Source organism: Aspergillus ambiguus (assembly GCF_047715705.1).
Source record: "Aspergillus ambiguus strain CBS 117.58 unplaced genomic scaffold BDV59scaffold_2, whole genome shotgun sequence".
In the NCBI taxonomy this organism is placed as follows: domain Eukaryota; kingdom Fungi; phylum Ascomycota; class Eurotiomycetes; order Eurotiales; family Aspergillaceae; genus Aspergillus; species Aspergillus ambiguus.
Window position 1 is genome coordinate 831493 of NW_027395515.1, and position 16905 is coordinate 848397.

The 16905-nt window shown below is 52.2% G+C and overlaps 9 protein-coding genes across 9 annotated transcripts; 4 read left to right on the forward strand and 5 right to left on the reverse strand.

Moving 5' to 3' along the window:
- Position 1: 1 nt before the first annotated feature.
- On the reverse strand, positions 2–1249 carry BDV59DRAFT_168402 (putative short-chain dehydrogenase/reductase family protein). Its single transcript, XM_073688064.1, has 2 exons — positions 257–1249; positions 2–202 (listed from the first exon to the last, which is right to left on the reverse strand). Exons 1-2 carry the CDS (start codon positions 1132–1134, stop codon positions 64–66), a joined length of 1017 nt encoding a protein of 338 aa, XP_073552471.1. The 5' UTR covers positions 1135–1249; the 3' UTR covers positions 2–63.
- A 575-nt stretch (positions 1250–1824) lies between these two features.
- On the forward strand, positions 1825–2840 carry BDV59DRAFT_197981 (gamma-glutamylcyclotransferase; the record flags this gene model as incomplete). Its single annotated transcript, XM_073693058.1, has 5 exons — positions 1825–1901; positions 1959–1990; positions 2047–2101; positions 2154–2238; positions 2301–2840. The coding sequence occupies 5 exons, from the start codon at positions 1825–1827 to the stop codon at positions 2838–2840; spliced, it is 789 nt and encodes a 262-aa protein (XP_073552472.1).
- A 60-nt stretch (positions 2841–2900) lies between these two features.
- On the reverse strand, positions 2901–4104 carry BDV59DRAFT_168405 (RNA recognition motif domain-containing protein). Its single transcript, XM_073688065.1, has 6 exons — positions 4006–4104; positions 3737–3804; positions 3600–3672; positions 3443–3549; positions 3226–3353; positions 2901–3158 (listed from the first exon to the last, which is right to left on the reverse strand). The coding sequence occupies exons 2-6, from the start codon at positions 3757–3759 to the stop codon at positions 3145–3147; spliced, it is 345 nt and encodes a 114-aa protein (XP_073552473.1). The 5' UTR covers positions 3760–3804; positions 4006–4104; the 3' UTR covers positions 2901–3144.
- A 228-nt stretch (positions 4105–4332) lies between these two features.
- Positions 4333–5832, forward strand: BDV59DRAFT_197983 (uncharacterized protein; the record flags this gene model as incomplete). Its single annotated transcript, XM_073693059.1, has 3 exons — positions 4333–4411; positions 4464–4663; positions 4711–5832. The coding sequence occupies 3 exons, from the start codon at positions 4333–4335 to the stop codon at positions 5830–5832; spliced, it is 1401 nt and encodes a 466-aa protein (XP_073552474.1).
- A 1263-nt stretch (positions 5833–7095) lies between these two features.
- BDV59DRAFT_168413 (uncharacterized protein) lies at positions 7096–7695 on the forward strand. The gene has a single exon (XM_073688066.1). It carries the CDS (start codon positions 7194–7196, stop codon positions 7416–7418), a length of 225 nt encoding a protein of 74 aa, XP_073552475.1. The 5' UTR covers positions 7096–7193; the 3' UTR covers positions 7419–7695.
- A 299-nt stretch (positions 7696–7994) lies between these two features.
- BDV59DRAFT_168414 (uncharacterized protein) lies at positions 7995–8964 on the reverse strand. Its single transcript, XM_073688067.1, has 2 exons — positions 8521–8964; positions 7995–8454 (listed from the first exon to the last, which is right to left on the reverse strand). The coding sequence occupies exons 1-2, from the start codon at positions 8795–8797 to the stop codon at positions 8351–8353; spliced, it is 381 nt and encodes a 126-aa protein (XP_073552476.1). The 5' UTR covers positions 8798–8964; the 3' UTR covers positions 7995–8350.
- A 127-nt stretch (positions 8965–9091) lies between these two features.
- BDV59DRAFT_168419 (translation initiation factor eIF2 subunit beta) lies at positions 9092–10882 on the forward strand. The gene is made up of 4 exons (XM_073688068.1): positions 9092–9253; positions 9499–9616; positions 9726–10337; positions 10396–10882. Exons 1-4 carry the CDS (start codon positions 9242–9244, stop codon positions 10560–10562), a joined length of 909 nt encoding a protein of 302 aa, XP_073552477.1. The 5' UTR covers positions 9092–9241; the 3' UTR covers positions 10563–10882.
- BDV59DRAFT_168422 (AIM24 family protein) lies at positions 10872–12407 on the reverse strand. The gene is made up of 4 exons (XM_073688069.1): positions 12191–12407; positions 11692–12137; positions 11287–11633; positions 10872–11226 (listed from the first exon to the last, which is right to left on the reverse strand). Exons 2-4 carry the CDS (start codon positions 11963–11965, stop codon positions 11011–11013), a joined length of 837 nt encoding a protein of 278 aa, XP_073552478.1. The 5' UTR covers positions 11966–12137; positions 12191–12407; the 3' UTR covers positions 10872–11010.
- Positions 12408–12732: 325 nt separating this feature from the next.
- BDV59DRAFT_49061 (ankyrin repeat domain-containing protein) lies at positions 12733–16526 on the reverse strand. Its single transcript, XM_073696493.1, has 3 exons — positions 16253–16526; positions 15674–16202; positions 12733–15621 (listed from the first exon to the last, which is right to left on the reverse strand). Exons 1-3 carry the CDS (start codon positions 16322–16324, stop codon positions 12785–12787), a joined length of 3438 nt encoding a protein of 1145 aa, XP_073552479.1. The 5' UTR covers positions 16325–16526; the 3' UTR covers positions 12733–12784.
- Between the last annotated feature and the right edge of the window lie 379 nt (positions 16527–16905).

Consider the following 16905-nt stretch of genomic DNA (forward strand, 5'->3'; position numbering starts at 1 on the left):
GGTGGTCGGTGGAGCTTCTATACAATTTCTACCTCATCGTATACTCCCGGCGTATACTATCAACTACACATATGATCGAGCATCTGCCTCGAGTATCTCGTCAACCCCCCCGGACTGCTCCCGTAGAATGTCCATGATTTCCTCCCATGCCTTCGCTTGGAATTTCTTCCCTTCTTGCCCCGTCGTCAATGCGCTCGATTCACTGTTCATCCATCAGTATTCTGTACCGACACCGTTAAGATAGGAGACCACATACTCCAAAAATCCGTCACTCCGCCAGCACTTCCCATGGGACTCCACCCCCTGATACGTCGCGCTGACCAGCGACCGACTGCCCTGCTCCGTCGTGCGGGCAAACATCTTATACATCAGCCACACCAACCACCGCTCGTAGAATCGGTTGTACTGTCGCCCCAGGGATGACCGGCAAAGGCCCGGGCTGATGGTATTGACCACCACCGGTAGAGTCCCGTTCGCCCGCCGCATCAAGCGGGCCACCGTCTTCAAAACATACTCCAGCATCAGCTTCGAAACGCCATATTGCGTCGGCCCCCGGAAGTGTCGCGGGTCGTTCAGATGCTTCAGTAACGGCCCCTCCGTCCGGAGACTCGCCGCCTTGACGCGCACAAACTGCTGGCTCGATACCACCGAGAGATGGGTCGGGTGTGCGGCGGTCGAGCTCTCCTTCAGCTTGGGAAGGAGCAGGATCGCCAACAGCGACGTGGACAGCGTGTTGACCTGCAATGTCTCTTCCCACCCCTCGGCCGACACGCTGTACTCCCTGTTCCACAGGCCGGCGTTAAGCAGTGCGACGTCCAGCTGGCGAATCTCGCGGTTGACGCGACCCGCAAACGCCTTCACGCTTTGGAAGCTGCTCATTTCCAGCTCCCATACTTGCACCGCGCCGGGTCGGTTGGTGCGACGCTCCAGTTCCGCTTTGACCGCGTGCCCCCGTTCCAGGTTGCGGCTGCCAATGACGAGCGACTCAACTCCCAGGTTGAGCAGCTTGAGGGCGGCCTCAAAGCCGAGTCCGGCGGTCGCCCCGGTTAAAACGACCGTCTTGCCGACAAACGAGGCGGTGGGCTCTGCGGGTGGGTTGTACTGCGTCCGCAGGAGACGGATCAAGCCCGCCATGGTGGAGCGCCGGGGCTGAGACGGATGTCGCGAAACTTTGTTGTCAGTAATAGATTTCGGGCAGTAACAGTCGCCGTTGTTGGTTTCTGGTTGATACTGTGATACTGCCCAAGAGCCATCCCGCCGAACCCTCCACGGCAGTCGGGTAGACTATTGGCTCGAGTCGCGACCGGTGTCTGGGCGGCCCCGCTGGAATGCACGAAATGGAGCTTGGGTATTCTTCGGATAGGAGGTCTCCACCTGTGTCAGACAGGGTGATGATTTACAAAGGGTAGTGCATGACGCGAGGTCTCGTATTCCTACCAAGTCGATGTCTGAGGACTCCTCTGCGGGCAGATTCAGTCTCGATCAATCGAATAACTGTATGATTCGACGGATATTGCATCAACTGACACCATCCGATGGTACACGTCGGGTACTTCCACTCCCCAGGGAGACGTACGGCGCACGGGGCGGTACAACCGAAACAAACAAGACAAACACTGACCGCTGATGGTCGCTTCCATCGCCTCCGTCAAGCGTGTCGGTATTCTTCTCTAGACCAATAAACTAGATCTTCTTTGCATTCTATTAGGCTTTGTCAGGCGACAGGCTCCGTCGCTCAATTTCAGTATTCCCAGCGTATCGTCCCATTGCGGTGTACCAGTGCGATATAGATTGCATATACATCACAGCGCACAGCCATTCGACATGCCCTCAACCGGGCCCGACGGCCGAACATGGCGCAATTACTTCCCTGACGGCGACCTCTGGGTGTTTGGCTACGGGTAAGCCCACCCCCTCCAGCGACACCCAGGCCCATGCACGCCGGCTAACAGCAACAGGAGTTTAATCTGGAAGCCTCCTCCGCACTACGGTACTGACTGGACCCAAACCCGGCTGCACAAGTCCTCATCAACTCACAGCATGTAGACCAGCGAGTGCCCGGCTATATCGACGGCTACGTCCGACGGTTCTGGCAGGCCAGGTACTTCCTTCCCTTCCCTCCGCATGCCACACCCGCCCCTAACCCACCCCAGTACCGACCATCGCGGCACGCCCGAGAACCCAGGCCGGGTGGTCACCGTCATCGAACGCCAATTCTGGGAGACCCTCGATGATCCGGTTCGTGTCTCCCCAGACCCGCAGCAGCTGTACATAGATACGCGCATCTGACACCGACGCAGCTAGCGCATCTTGAGTCAACGCCCGCATCGACCTCGCGAGTCTGGGGCGCTGCTTATCGCATCCCGGCCTCGCACGCCGAGGAAGTCCACGACTATCTGGACGAGCGCGAGATCGACGGCTATACGGTGCACTATACGCCCTTCCACCCCTTCACTGGCGACGCGGGAGTCTCTGGCGCGGGGGCGGGGGAGGGGGCGCGCGCGAAGCCCATCACCTGCATGGTGTATATCGGGCAACCGACGAACCCGCAGTTCCTGCGGGACCCGGCCCGTCGGGAGCCGCAGGATGTCGCGGCGGTGATCAGTCGCAGTTGTGGGCAGAGCGGTAAGAACACCGAGTATCTGTATCTTCTGGAGAAGGCGCTGGAGGGGCTGGGGCTGGGGAGTGCCGATGGGCATGTTACGGATTTGGTGCGGCGGGTGAAGGCCATCGAGGGGGCGCAGGGGGCGGCGGCGGATGAGGAGGCTGCCGAGAGGGACTTGGAGAAGAGCCTGAGTCGATCGGAGCAGGAGGCGCATCGCGATCTTGCGGCGGAATAGAATTTAGACTGGCTATAGATTACGCAAGTCGGACGGGCTTACGTTCGACCCAATAGAGGCTGCGATATCAACGAGTTGGATGTAACTACCTAACTAACTCGGCGGAGACTAGTCGTGAAATCCATTATCCACCATCAAATTGATCGTCGTTTCTGCAATGTCCATAGGTATTCGTATCTCATGACTCAAGAGAAGAGAGGAAAACATATTGAACAGAAGCTCCTCGTCCAAACCAACGCCAGCGGGACCAGATTGATGCGTCGGGCCACCGTGGACCGCGGTGAGGGGGTAGAGCGGCGCGCAATTACCGGCGCCAGCCTAGGACGGGGTTTGTCAGTGCCTAGGTCGGTTGGGGGGGCCTGTCAGTGGTGCCGGGGATGCTTACTCTCGTTGCCGTATCCGCCACCACCGTTGTAGGACTGGTTGTAGCCACCACGGCCGTGGTAGCCACCATCACCGCCGCTGCGGGTGGAAGGGTTGGCGACATTGACGCGAATGTTGCGGCCGTCCAATCTGTTTTTGTAAACTTCAATCCGCACAGGGATGTTGCGAAGGTGGGTATTTCAATCGCGGATGGCTTGAAAGAAAATGGAGATGCTCACTCGGCCTCGTTCATGCCATCGATGGCCTTCTGAGCTTCCTCTTCACTGCCGAAGGTGATGAAGCCAAAGCCACGGCTACGGCCAGTATCACGGTCCTTGACGACGACCTGGTTTGTTGTCAGTTGGTGGACGAGGGAGATGGGTCCAGAATGCTTACCGAGTCATGGACAGGACCGAACTGCTCAAAGGCAGCACGGAGACTTTCGTCGGTGGTGTGCCACGAGAGATTGCTGTTTGCGATTGGGTCAGTGGTTGAGAAGGGGGTAAGGCGGGGTAATGGCGAAGAGGACCAACCCGATGAAGAGCTTGTTAGACATCGTGAGGGATGTTCTTTTGGTAAGAGGACTGAGGAATGGAGGAGACTGATGAAAATGAATTAGTATGGAAGGATGAAAGAAAAGAGGAAGGACTGAGGTGGAGGAGGGAGGAGGAGGAAGAGAAGGAGAAAGGGAGGGAAGAAAGAGGAAAAGACGGAGGGAGGGGTAAACACTAGAGCAAACCCCGGCAGAGGACCACCGTTAGGCTGAATAGGGGGGCGAGGGGATGATTGACTAATTAGTTACCTTGGGGACTGAGTGGGTGAAGGGATATGTCGAGAGGAAGAGAGAGAGAGAGAGAAGGAAGAAATAAAGTCAAGATAAGCTGCGTGCAGAAACTTCCTGGTGATTGTTGTTGCCGGCGAGGGGGATCCGGCGGTGATTGGAGGGAACCGGTGGATCACGGGGAGGATAAGGTTGAGTTAGGTACATTATTTTAGCTGCATAATTCAACTATGTACCTGGGTACCAGGCACTTGCCCAATACGTACTTCATCCTTACCCCAAGCCGGTACGTCACTACCTCCCACGCTCCTCCACTCTACATCCACACCACCATCTCCCTCTATCACCATGGGCTCCCTCTTTTCTCGCATCACTGACTGGCAAGCCTCCCTCGAACACCCCCAGCTCCCCCCAGCATCCACCCCAGGTCTGTACCTAACGCATATCCTCCTTGACATAGCTCGTCCTAACTTCTGAAGCTATCCCCACTGATCTCGATACAAATGAGATGCACAACTACGAACGCAGACTACGTCACAAACCCAAACCAGATCGTTATGAGTACAAGCAGCCTGTCCTTCCACAACCAACCAAATCGAGAAAGACGCCATCCAGAATCAGAAGACGCTTGGTGAATGATGACTTTCACGCTGCCAATGTACCCACAGAACGCTTAACGGTACACATCTTATCCACGAACCTCAAACAAACACTGACACGGCCAAGCTTCGCTCTCGAAAGACACCTGGGATCTTCTCGAAGGGAAAGGCCTCTTCCCCCGTAAGATCTTCTCTAAAAGCTCTTCTCCGTCCGTTTTCAGAGGTGGATTTTCTCTCTATATCCCACCATCATCACGCTGAGAAGCCACGCGCGAACCCTCATAACCAAGACAAGGACGAACCCACAGGTCCTCATCCCAAGGTCACCCCATCGACCAGCTTGCTTCACAAAGACCTCCATCAGACTTCTAGTACCAAGCCCAATCACCACGAAGAGTCAGACAAGCACGATGGAGATGAGACTGACCAAACTGAAACTGCCAAAAGCTCAAGTGAGGTGTATCACTGTGTCGACACAGGACACCTCCTAGTTTATAATCTCGATACGCCACCGCCCCCAACAGATAATGTCGATAAGTATACTACCTTGGGTGAGCTGAAAGAGCTCCTCCAGGAGCGCATGAAGGCTTGGGGAGAGAAGACCGAAGACATAGTGGAGCCTGCGGAGCCTGTACAAGGCCCAGTCTGCCGAAAGCGCATGCGATCTCCCCCAGTCGATATCGGTCCTGACTCAGGTCACCGGTGCAAAAAGCCCAGGCTTAGCAAGCATACACCGGCGGAATCCGTCGTAGAATTAGTCCATGTGCCCAGCTATGAATCAAAGCTCTATTCACCAAAAGCAAGTCTTGGGAGTTTACCCGCCCGGCCTCAGGATGAACTGGAAAAGCCTGATACAGTGCCAGGCCCGGAGAAGCTAATTCAAGACAACTTGCTGCTAGACCATACCGAGGACGTTTGCATCCCGACATTTCTTGCTGCGTATAAGAGTATAATGCACGATGATGACCGTTCAGAGACCCTTTTATCGAACAACTATTTGGATTCACATAGTTGGGAGACACATAAGCCCACAGACAACTCATTTGAGGAATATTGGAGCACCCAACTGTCGAACCTATTACATGACCAACAGTCGGATATTGACGCCCCAGGTTTCGAGACTGACCCAGAGACTTCAGACCCTTTCTTTCGACAGTACCAAGCCGCAGATCCGTGGCACACTTATGGACAGGAGGATATTCATGATAATCTCAAAGGTTTCTGGAGAAAAAATGCGCTGTACTGGTAGGTTTATTTATGCCATTATCGAGGCTATCACCTGTTTTGCATCTGGTAGATCCGGAGTCTAAGGGAGGTTGTTAGCCACCATGTCATACGAAAAGGACCATTAACTGGTTAAATTGGTATAAGCTTACGTATACATACTCATAGGTAACTACCTAGGTAGTTAAAAGGATTAATTTTAATTAATCGTCGTAATTCTAAACCCGCAGCACTCACATTATCCTGTACCGAAGGGCTGGATTCTGACAGGACGTCAGTTGAGTAACCCAAATTTTGGGTTAGGACGATCCTTCTCTATAGCTGCATACCTCGTATTGCTTCTTTCGGAACATTAGCTTGGCGATAATACCTCGTAGACAGCTTACTAGGTTGGATAACATCCGCCAGCAGATCACCTCCACAACCGTACACCATCGAGGCACTTGGAGTTGAGAATTCAGACAATACCCCTCTCCCCTAGCCCTGTATGCGAAATTTAGCTCCTTCAATCCGTACTAGCTGAAAGCGACAGTACTTGATTCAAGTAGCCCATGGTATGCAAGCTCCGGCATGATCAAATTGTAGGCTCCATCAGGAAGGATCCATAGCTTGCATATGTGATAATCGATGGGTGGCAGATATCGAATCTTGTGATACCAACAGGCAATAGGGAGATCAAGGCCTTTAGTGTCGTCTAATAAGCTCTAATGACGGGAACTGGAAAAGCTGATAGATCACATAAAACGGTGCCATTTTGACTTTCAATTTATGTCGATCTCAACCCGATAATCTGGCACTCCTGTCCAAGCTCGGACCAGAAAGAGGACAATGGACTACGATAGCGAACGGTCACGGTGGTAATTACCTCCTCCTATATCTGATGTGCAGGCTGTCTAACTACCTTCGCAAGCGACACGGGCCAGCCGGGCGACTGACTTTGACAGATATAGCCCCTCGCGCCATCCATGACGGACATGTTATACTGCTGATTATAGTTAGTCGCTGAACTAGGGTCGATTAATTAGGAAAGCCGGTTTGATGCCCAACATCAAACTGCCGAATAGGGATCCTGAAGTCTAGATCTAGCTAGTAAAAACAGCCAGTCTTTTGCTATATATAACCAAAAGACTCTCTACATCAGTAAACATCATAGGAGGACCGTTGGTACCTCAATTCATCTCGGGGTCAGTTCGCGGGATGGGATATTGCATCAACAACAAACAATGTAAGATATACGTTTATGAGACTACTCGCCGCTAACATAATTCCTAGAAAGCGGCATTTGCCTCCACTAAAGGGGCTTTGTATAGACAATCTTCACTGAAATCGGGAAATACAAAGCGGAAGAACCCAAAGGCCACCCTTATCGCAGTGACTAGCATTGTCATGGCCCTCTTGAGCCTCAACAAGTCTCTCAGCACCCAATACATACAAATAACATCCCATCATGTCCTTCAATCATACCTCCTTCCCTGCGCCATGAAGATGCCACCTACACGTCGTCCTAGAAAGCTCTCTCGACGAAACCTCCGGTTGCATGCCCAGAGACCTGAGAATGCAAGTGTCCAACTCCTTTATTCCTATCAAACACACACTCAGAACTGCCACTGACACTCCATGCTAGACCCGTCCTGCTCGCCATGTCCGCCTCTGGGTAGAGCGCATCGCCACGGAAAGCGGGCTCCGATGGGACCAGAATGGCGATGATAGGCTGCAGTGGTATACCGGTGATATTGAAGTGGACTTGTTCCAGATCGAATTGGCCGTTACGGAAATGATGATGCAAGGCAATGTTTCCCTCTCCTTGAATGTGTCTGATTCAAACCTGCCTGGTCGGCAGCAACGGCTGCAGTCTGAGGTAGACTCTGAGACGGCTTTTCATTTCACCCCGGACGGGGATGGAGAGGTGAGTCTCTATGCCCAGATGACGGCCCTGGACCTTGCGGCTTGGCGACAGCAGCGGCGGCAGCGGCGGCAGCAGCAGCAACAGCAACAACCAGGGGAGATCGTTACTGCGCAGACCAGCACGTCCAGTGAGACTGAGAATGAGGTTAGAAAAACGGGGGCGGGGTTGGAGGGAATGGGCGCACAGTTTGATGTCACCATGGACAGGACTCCTTGAAGCAGAGCGCTGGTAGCTCTGAGGTACACTGTGGGTGTTGCGAATGACAGGATTTGTGAGAAGGCCAATAATGTAACTTTTGTATCATATTATAATTGTCTATCATGTAGCTAAGTGATGTATGTGCGTGGGCTTGGTTTATCCCACATTATACTAAGAGTGCTGGATGCGACCGGGTTCGAGAAAGCGAGTTCGAATTGTCAGTATCCAGAACTGTGGAGGTTCAAGTCGCGTGTATGCCCCCATTTTATAGCCCGGGTGATGTCCACTCTATCATGTACAGAGTTACGGAATCACTATGAAAGTCCCTGAAAAAGTACCCCTCTATCGTCTCGGTGTAGCTACCGGCGGGCCGTAATGGTGAGAAGGGAAGGATAATTCGTCCGTGTCAGAAGCCGTCCAGATATATCGGATCAACAGATCATAGTGAAGCCATGGCTTCAACGGCACCAGCTCCTTTGTGTGCTGTGGGGTTGCTGACCACAACTTCGACGGGGTATTTCCATTCCATGAATCGTGTCCAACCTGAGGCCATGCGGTTAGCTGATCGGTTGCCAACCCACGATACACCGATAATCACTCAATACATACTCCAATAGGCACATTTGCGACCAAGGTATTTCCCAATGAACGGCACAAGGACCATGGTCAAGAGGAGCTCTAGCTGCTCGATGCTCTCGCGCCATTCCTCCTCGGCGTCGGAGTAGTCGTCTGACAGAGTTTCCAGGTCTGAGGCGGTGGTGGATTCAGACGGAAGGGACGCAATCTCGTCGTCGGAGTTAGACGTGTACGACTGGTCGACGGAGGAGACCATGTAGGCCGAGGTCGTGAGAGACGGATTGGAGGCGGAGGGTGAAAGGTAGGCCATGGTGGAGAGACGCGGGGAACGAGGGGGGACGTGGAGAGCGAGGGAGAAAAATATAGATAGAAAAAGAAAAGAGAAAAACGCAGCAGGGGCCTGCCTACTGTGAAATGGCGAGGTGCAGCATGAGTTGAGAGCCACCCCGAGATTGAGAGAGAGCAAGAGAGGTCGATAGGCTCATAGAGTCGCAGCTGTTGATCTGATGTAATCCAGGGGAGGCGGTTTGTCACGTGACAATACACGTGACAATGTGGTAATATTACGCCTGACTCACCACACGTGACCGGGCCGCTGCGATAACGAGAAAGTCGCCATCAGATTCCAGACAGACCAGAGACCAGAAGACTGCGATCCCAGCTCAAGAAAGCTTCCGTCCCCCAGTGAAGCAGCATATCGACCTGATTTCGGTGGAGTGTGTTCCCCTTCTTCCCACACAGCCTAGATTCCACCATGGCGGAACCTGTACGTCACACCTGGTTTTCCCTTTACCGATCAAACCCTCCCACATTTTCTTCACCTTCCATACCCTCGCCCTACCAGCCCAACTCCCGTCGGCATTGCCACCCTACCTGAATTCGAGTAACAATCCTGCTGCGCTGGATTGTGTACACGAACTCTCTGTCTTCATCCTTTGATTTATCCAGTTCTCTCTGGGCACCACATTTTTTTCATTTCGACACTAACCACTTGTCCGCGGGGCCCAATAGGTTGAACAGACCACCCAAAAACAACGCAAATCCGTCGCATTCAGCGAAGGCGCAGTCATCATGGATACCAACGGCGAAGTGACGGAGGCTCCCCGTGTGGAGAAGCCTGAGACCGAAGGTATGTCTTCTACCACCGAAGTGACCCCGCGGGGGACAAAATTTAAGGAGAGGCGGATGCACCATATCAAGAACTCCAAGGCTAACCATTTCACCCACCGATGCAACAGACAAGTCCGTCGATGAAGTCACCGAGCTGTTCAAGGGTCTGTCGAAAAAGAAGAAGACCAAGAAGCCCAAGGATGCGGAGGCTGGCGAGGGCGACGAAGCTTCCCCCGCCGGAGACGGCGAGTTCGACCCGTCCGCCCTGAAAAAGAAGAAGAAGAAGACCAAGAAGGTGGACCCCGGTGATTTCGAGGCCAAGCTCGCCGAAGCCGGTGTCGCGGAGAAGGAGGGCGAGGAGAAGGCGGAGGAAGTCCCCGAGGGCGATCTCGAGGCTGGAACCGGTATCTGGGCTCACGACGCCACGCAAGCCATTCCCTACTCGCTGCTTGTTTCCCGATTCTTCTCCCTCATCCAGAGCCACCACCCAGACCTGCTGTCCAGCGGTACCAAGTCATACAAGATCCCGCCACCCCAGTGTCTGCGTGAAGGTAACCGTCGTACCATTTTCGCCAACATCGCCGATATCTGCAAGCGTATGAAGCGTTCCGACGACCACGTCATGCAGTTCCTGTTCGCCGAATTGGGTACTAGCGGTAGTGTGGACGGTAGCCGGCGTCTAGTCATTAAGGGTCGTTTCCAGCAGAAGCAGATTGAGAACGTCTTGAGAAGATACATCGGTGCGTTTCCATCCTTTCTATCCTCCAGTTCTTGTTCGAATACTAACCCCTGAACCAGTCGAATACGTCACCTGCAAGACCTGCCGCAGCCCCGATACCGAGCTCAACAAGGGTGAGAACCGTCTCTACTTCGTCACCTGCAACTCCTGCGGTTCTCGTCGTTCCGTCGCTGCTATCAAGACTGGTTTCCGTGGACAGGTCGGCCGCAGAAAGAGAACTGGTTAAGCGGGGTGATGGTGTTTCAGGGGGAATTACGATGGATGTTGTACCTTTTACGGCTATCTTTTGGCGGTTCATGACATTTTCCTTTCCCCTTTTTCGTATAAAGAGTTTCTATCTATGTGGATGAGTATGTGACTTGGAATGACCGCGAGAGGGAAAAAGTAAAGGAAGCTCTTTAGCATGGCATGATAAGTATATGGACTGATATGATTTTTCTGGATTCTGGGTGGTTTCCCTTCCTCCTATAAATACTGTAGTGGGTGCGTCGTTTGGAATCGGATGGGCTACCTAGAGTTCAAATGTTTAGACAAATTTACGCAAAGTTGGAATTATCTGAAACTACCTAGGTACATGTTCTGGATATATGAAACTGCATACAAGCTAAACGTCACGTCACTCAAATGACGCTGAAATCAACCCGACAATGAATGACCATATTCCCACTACGAGACTAAGCAGCAGCGCGCGCTGCCAGATGTGCCCCAAACGCAGTAATGTTCCTGGTTTGCAAGTACACGGTGCCAGGACCGGTAAACCGACATGCAAGACCTTCAGCAGCACTCATCGTAGAGATAACACCACCCGAAGCAACTCTCCAAAGCTTGTATTGGCAATTCCATGCCACAAGGTGGCCATTATCAACCAAATATTCTTCCCCCTCAGCGAGCTACAGAGTCAATCAGCGTCATGAAGAATGCTAGCTTTCTGGGAATGTCGGGTCACATACGTCTTTCTTGATAATTGCACCGAAGCTTTGAAGCCATACGAGGCCGACCTCCGACATTCTGTAGACAAAAAACCCCTCTCCGGAAAAGATACCTTTTGTCAAGCCCTGCGACTTGAGCTCCTTCTTTATACCGCTTGTTGCGGCAAGAAATGCGTCCCTGCCAACATTCCATACATTTGATCCAGAGAGACGCAGAACGATTATGTCTCCAAGAGTAGACGGGGCAAGCAATAGTTCACCGGGACCTGTGAATGTGGCAAAGGTCATATTTCCAGTAAAGAACTTCTTAAGATCGAATTTTACGCCGCCACGGGCTTCGATGGAGTAAGACATTGCGACCATTGCTCCTATTTTTGCAATTAGAATCATCGTACTCGTATTTCTTGACTACGGAGTCATCCGCACCTGGTTTTGCTTCAATCGGACATCCCCTGGCCAACTGCAGAGTAACGATGGAATTGGTGTCCCTGTGGCTGATCCTGTAACTTCCACCGTTGAAAGTGCCAACCTCGTCTTGAGCGCCTGGGGCAGTTGTTGTAGTAGTAATTTGCGACTGCGCGCTGGGAGCCCTGGGGGGCTGGACAGCCGGCGGGGGCGTTTGCGAGGGAGGATAAGTAGAGCCCAACCCGTATGGATTAATGCCACTATTCGCAGCGAAGCTATTTGTATTTGTTTCCATTGAGGCTCCATGATGGTGCTGGGGAGGAGGAGGGTAATTGAAGTTGGGAGGAGGGTACGCAGAGTTCTGAGGTTGCTGAGATCCTATACTAGAAGTCAGGAGAGTTTGGAGCTGGGAAATATATAATTCAAGTGACTATAGGAAGGTTACAGACCTCCAGCGTTGGGAGGAGCTACAGTCCGTAGCGTTAGTAGATGTATTCAGAAGGGGAAGCGGGGCACTCACGAGGAAAATGAGGCTCCTGACTTGGAGGAGGGGGGAAAGTGCTCGACATTGTGGAGATGAGATTCTGTATCCTTTCTTCACAGAAGAGCAGTACAACAAACTTCGATCAACATATGGTGAGGAACAGGAAAGGTGGGCCGGGTGAAGGCCGCACTTCTCCCATTCTTATAATGCTCAGGCGCATAGTCCGAAACAGACGACACGACAAGATAGTTTCTGTAGGCGCCGAGGAGGTGGAGGGGGAGACGATGATTGCTCCATGTGGAGGCCGAGGGCGCTTAGAGCAGCTCACTAGTGTGATATGTGATAGGGCCTGCAGCATCGCAGGGGTCGATCCTGTCAAACCCAAGCCTGTCCGTTGGCTTGGAAAAAACACCTTCAATCCAATCAAGAACTTGTTGCTCGGTCGTGCTTGGAGAAAGCTGTTCTGAGCTGGCAGTCTTATTCCGAAGGCGTCGTTGGCCGGTGGGTGAGATATATAGAACTGCTCAAATGTCTCCGCAGTCTATGTACATAACCTAAATATGGTAACCCGTCTATAACACATATTTCCAGGAAGAAAAAGGCCTCCATAAATTCTACATATTCTTCACCCTAGTGTGAATCAATGCGGGACCCTCGATCAGCCCACTTTGAACCCAGCCATTGAACTTCATCAGGGCTATATTTCATTCGTACCCAGTCCCAAGCGGTCTCACCATCGCAAGTCTGTCGATGCACATCCGCACCATAACCCAGTAATAACTCCATCGCCTTGGTACACCTATTCTGGGCCGCCCATATCAATGCTGTGTGGCCACTGTTGTTCTGTGCATCTATGTCTGCACCTCGAGAATAGAGTAGCTGCATCAACTCTACTTCATCCTCTGCAGCTGCAGCCATCATGGACGTACACCCTTCAGAATTCTTCAAATTCACGTCTGCTCCATGATCCAACAGAGTTCGTGCCACATCGACATGGCCTGCAGCTGCACAGGCCATCAAAGAACCCATACCCGTAACATTCTGGGTGTTGACCTTAGCTCCATATTGAAGAAGCAATAAGATTATGCTTCTGCACCCTATGTCACACGCAATCATCAGAGGCGTTTCCATCGTGGGCCCTCTTACATCAACATCGGCTCCAGCGTCGAGTAGTTCATGGACCGCAATGTGATTGCTCTCCGTAATTGCGTACACAATCGGAGCCATTCCATTCAACGGACCTTGCATATCAAGATTGACCCCGCGGCGTTTAAGCAGATCCAGCGCTATCCGATATTTGCCTTCTGCAGACCATATGATGTAATTGAAGATAAACCCTGCTCGGCATCGATTGTCGAACTCGACCCATTTAGCAATGAGCCATCCAAGAATTGCATGTTGACTATACTGGCAAGCCCAATCCAAAGCCAGCCTGTCGTCTACCCCCAAAACTTGGCTCTCGTCGTCGGTTGTCAATAACCGTATAGCTGTTTCCATGCCCTTTTGAGGCTGACCATCACTTCCATTTGCTCCAATCAAGGAATCTTCGTTGATTCCCAATTGGCTCACAGCTGTACGTATAGATTGGTTTTGGGTATTCTTGTCAGAAATGTGCCATACCATCCATTTCAATTGGTCGGTGAAGTTGGACCAGAACACCCTTTGCTCCGGTGTGCCAACCCAATTTGGGGGACGCTGATTCTTCATGTTCTCGAAAAAAAGTGTCCTTGGATCTCCCTGCATTGCCAGTTTTACGTATCTGAGTGCCTCAGCCTGCACGTTCCCATCACGATGAATCATCGCCAGGTGGCATAGGTATCCTAGCTCGTGTATGGAATACTCGAACTCTTTTCCACCGCAGCGCTCACAGAGCCAATAAGCAATGGAAAAGGCTTCAGACCACTTATTGCTGCCGACTAACTGATAGAGGTGCTCTCTCATGAAGCATGAATCGGCAGCAAGCTCGGGCAAAAGCCCTCGATTTTTGAGGGTTGGGACGATGCACAACAGTGCATCCTCCCTCGACCCTAACCCACTGAATTCAAAGCATTCAACCAGATTGTCCAGGTGACTGTTATGAGCCACCAGTCTACTATGGGAGCTAGGGAGTATGTTCGTGTCGCCTCCGAGCTCTCCCAGCCCTTCCAGTGCACTTCGGAAAAACTGAATGTAAATGTCCTGGGCGACCATTTTTTCAAGCTTATTTTTTGTTCTGACAACGAGAATTTCCTTGTCATCAGGGTATTCATCAGAATAATACCCGAACATCTGTTGCGGAAGAGCGATCATCTTAGACGAGACCATCCTGGCCTCCGTCTGACGGAAGATCCATTTGTGAAAATATAGATCTGTCTCTGGGGCTCGCGCTTCAGACTCACTTAGCCCCACGATTCGACCAAGGCCTTCTTGCAGCCACTTCGGATCAGACTTCAACATCGACCATGTCCACAGTCCGACGATAGCCTCCAGTTCATTTCTGTCCACTCGCCACTGGAGACTGTCATCCGCTCGCTCGAGAGTGATCGTGTAGGTCTCCAACATGGGAGCAATGGATTTATGGTGAGACTGGCACAACAATGAAAGATCAAAGCTGAAAGAGTCATTTCTGTCATTTTTCCAGGTTGATAATAACTCCATGGCTGTTTCGATCGCGCCTGCGAGACTTCGCGCTATCTGTCGAATGGGGAGGTCATTCCAGGCTTTTGGTTTTCTGTCGTTGCCTAATGTGAGCTCAGCTAGTCGAGCCCTCGTCTGTATAAGCCTCGTGGCGTTGCCCACAGTCTGAACCGAGCTGTCTATGGTTGCAGTTGACAGTAAACTGCTTTGATATGAAGAAGGCGGTGTTCGCGTCAGGGTCGAGACTAATCCGAATGACTTCATATTCTCGAGGTGAAACGCAAAGGAGTCCAACTCCTGGCGCTTATGCGACATAAGCTGCCGCTCTTGCCCATCAAACCGGTTCTGCTCCGGGCCGATCCGCTTGGTTCGAAGGCACGTCCGAACAATGGCCATTATCAAAGTTGCTCCGAGCTGAGCGAGTATAACGGTGGCATGGAGCCCTCGCAAGCCGACGAATTGGGCGATAAAACCAATCGTTGTCACCGTCGCTATGAGGAACAATGAGGATTTCCCAGGTTGCCGACGACTCCGCACAGATTTTATATATGTCATGTCGTCAGTCGCCTGGGAATCCGACCCTTCGGTGACTCCAAGGAAGGCCTCAAACACCTGGTCTCCGACGTGCTGTCGACCGGGTTGCAGCCAGTATAGCTTGCTGGGTTTTTCAGCGTGAAGATAGCACTCGCTCGAGGATCGCTCTATGATGAACGCACAGAAGAACATGCCCGTGCAGAGCGATAGAGTTCCAAAGAGAAACAGTGGAAACGCATAGCTCTCCACTGGTTGACCATCCTTCTTGAACCGACCTGGGTAGATGAAGACAGTGAGTGCACCGTACATGATGACTCCTGTCTTACGGGTTAGCTATATTCGTCTGCTGAGAACGAGGCTGGCACGTACCAACTTGCAAGACCAACCCAAGCGCCGCGGCAGAATAGAACCAGAACGGGCTCCTCCTTTCGATGCCTTTATTCAAGGACAAGTTCGGAATATCCAGCTCTGGGAGGTAATCTTTCTCGTCAAGAATCCAACTCCCATCACCTGGGACCCATGCGCCCTGTTGGAGCGCATCTCGCAATGTCCCGATTTTCCAATAGCTCTGCTTGCTCAGGGGATCGTAGTCCTCCCAGACGACTACCTCGAGAATGCGAGGGCGTCCGAAAATGCGAGAAATCCCATTATCATTGAACAACTCGCCCGTGGTCTCGGAGACGCACGAGAGCAATTCGCTTTCTGCTTCGCCGGGCCCTTCTTGGGCCCGCCCGACAAATGCGCGGAGAGACGAGGTCCCGCAGACCCGGACGACGGATACCAGCGCCGTCAAAATTCCAAGCGGTGCTAGGGCAAAGATGAAGTTGTCCAGTAGGCTCACGGACTCGGACAGGAACTGTTTGGACAGGCGTTCTCCGAATAGGGATATGAACGGAGCCTGGCAATAAGCATTAGACTTGACAGTCAGTCGGAGCGCAGAGAGCCTACCAAGTCAGTCGCAAGGTTATCGGTGAATTGGTCCCACGGATCCATGGTTGCATGAGACCCGGACATGGACATCTATATCCAACCTGGACATCTAAGGGATACGTATTAGTTTGGACATACTGGTTGTCATTTGACGTCCACGCGGACTTCTTATGTTCCGCCGCGGTTTTGCGCCCGGTCTGGGGGCAGCAAACACTGCAGCATCAGCCTTGCAAGTCGCCTATAGATCACCCCGCATTGGTGCGACGTGCAGCGGCGAGAACAAGGCAAAGCAAACCGGCGCTTGAACCGGCACATGGAAAGTTGAACGCCATCCAACCGGAATACTGTGTTGGTGTTTGTATTGGGCGCAGTTTGATGTTGATCCCAGCTGCAGAGCGGGTGGGGTCCGGCGCTTAATCGTGCACAGCACAGCGGAAGATTATCCAAACCAGAAGGACCGTGCATTTGGACAGTACAAGCCTATTTTAAGAATATATGCCAAGTCTAGACTTTCATTACTCTGGTCTGGAGGGTATGGTTCAGAGACTCAAAACGACTTGTTGTCACGCTGGATCTCACGTATCGATTAACAACGCACCATTCCAGTACTTGACACTATTCCCAACCGAAAGGTACCCAATAACAGAGAACTGAAACCACCAACGCCAATT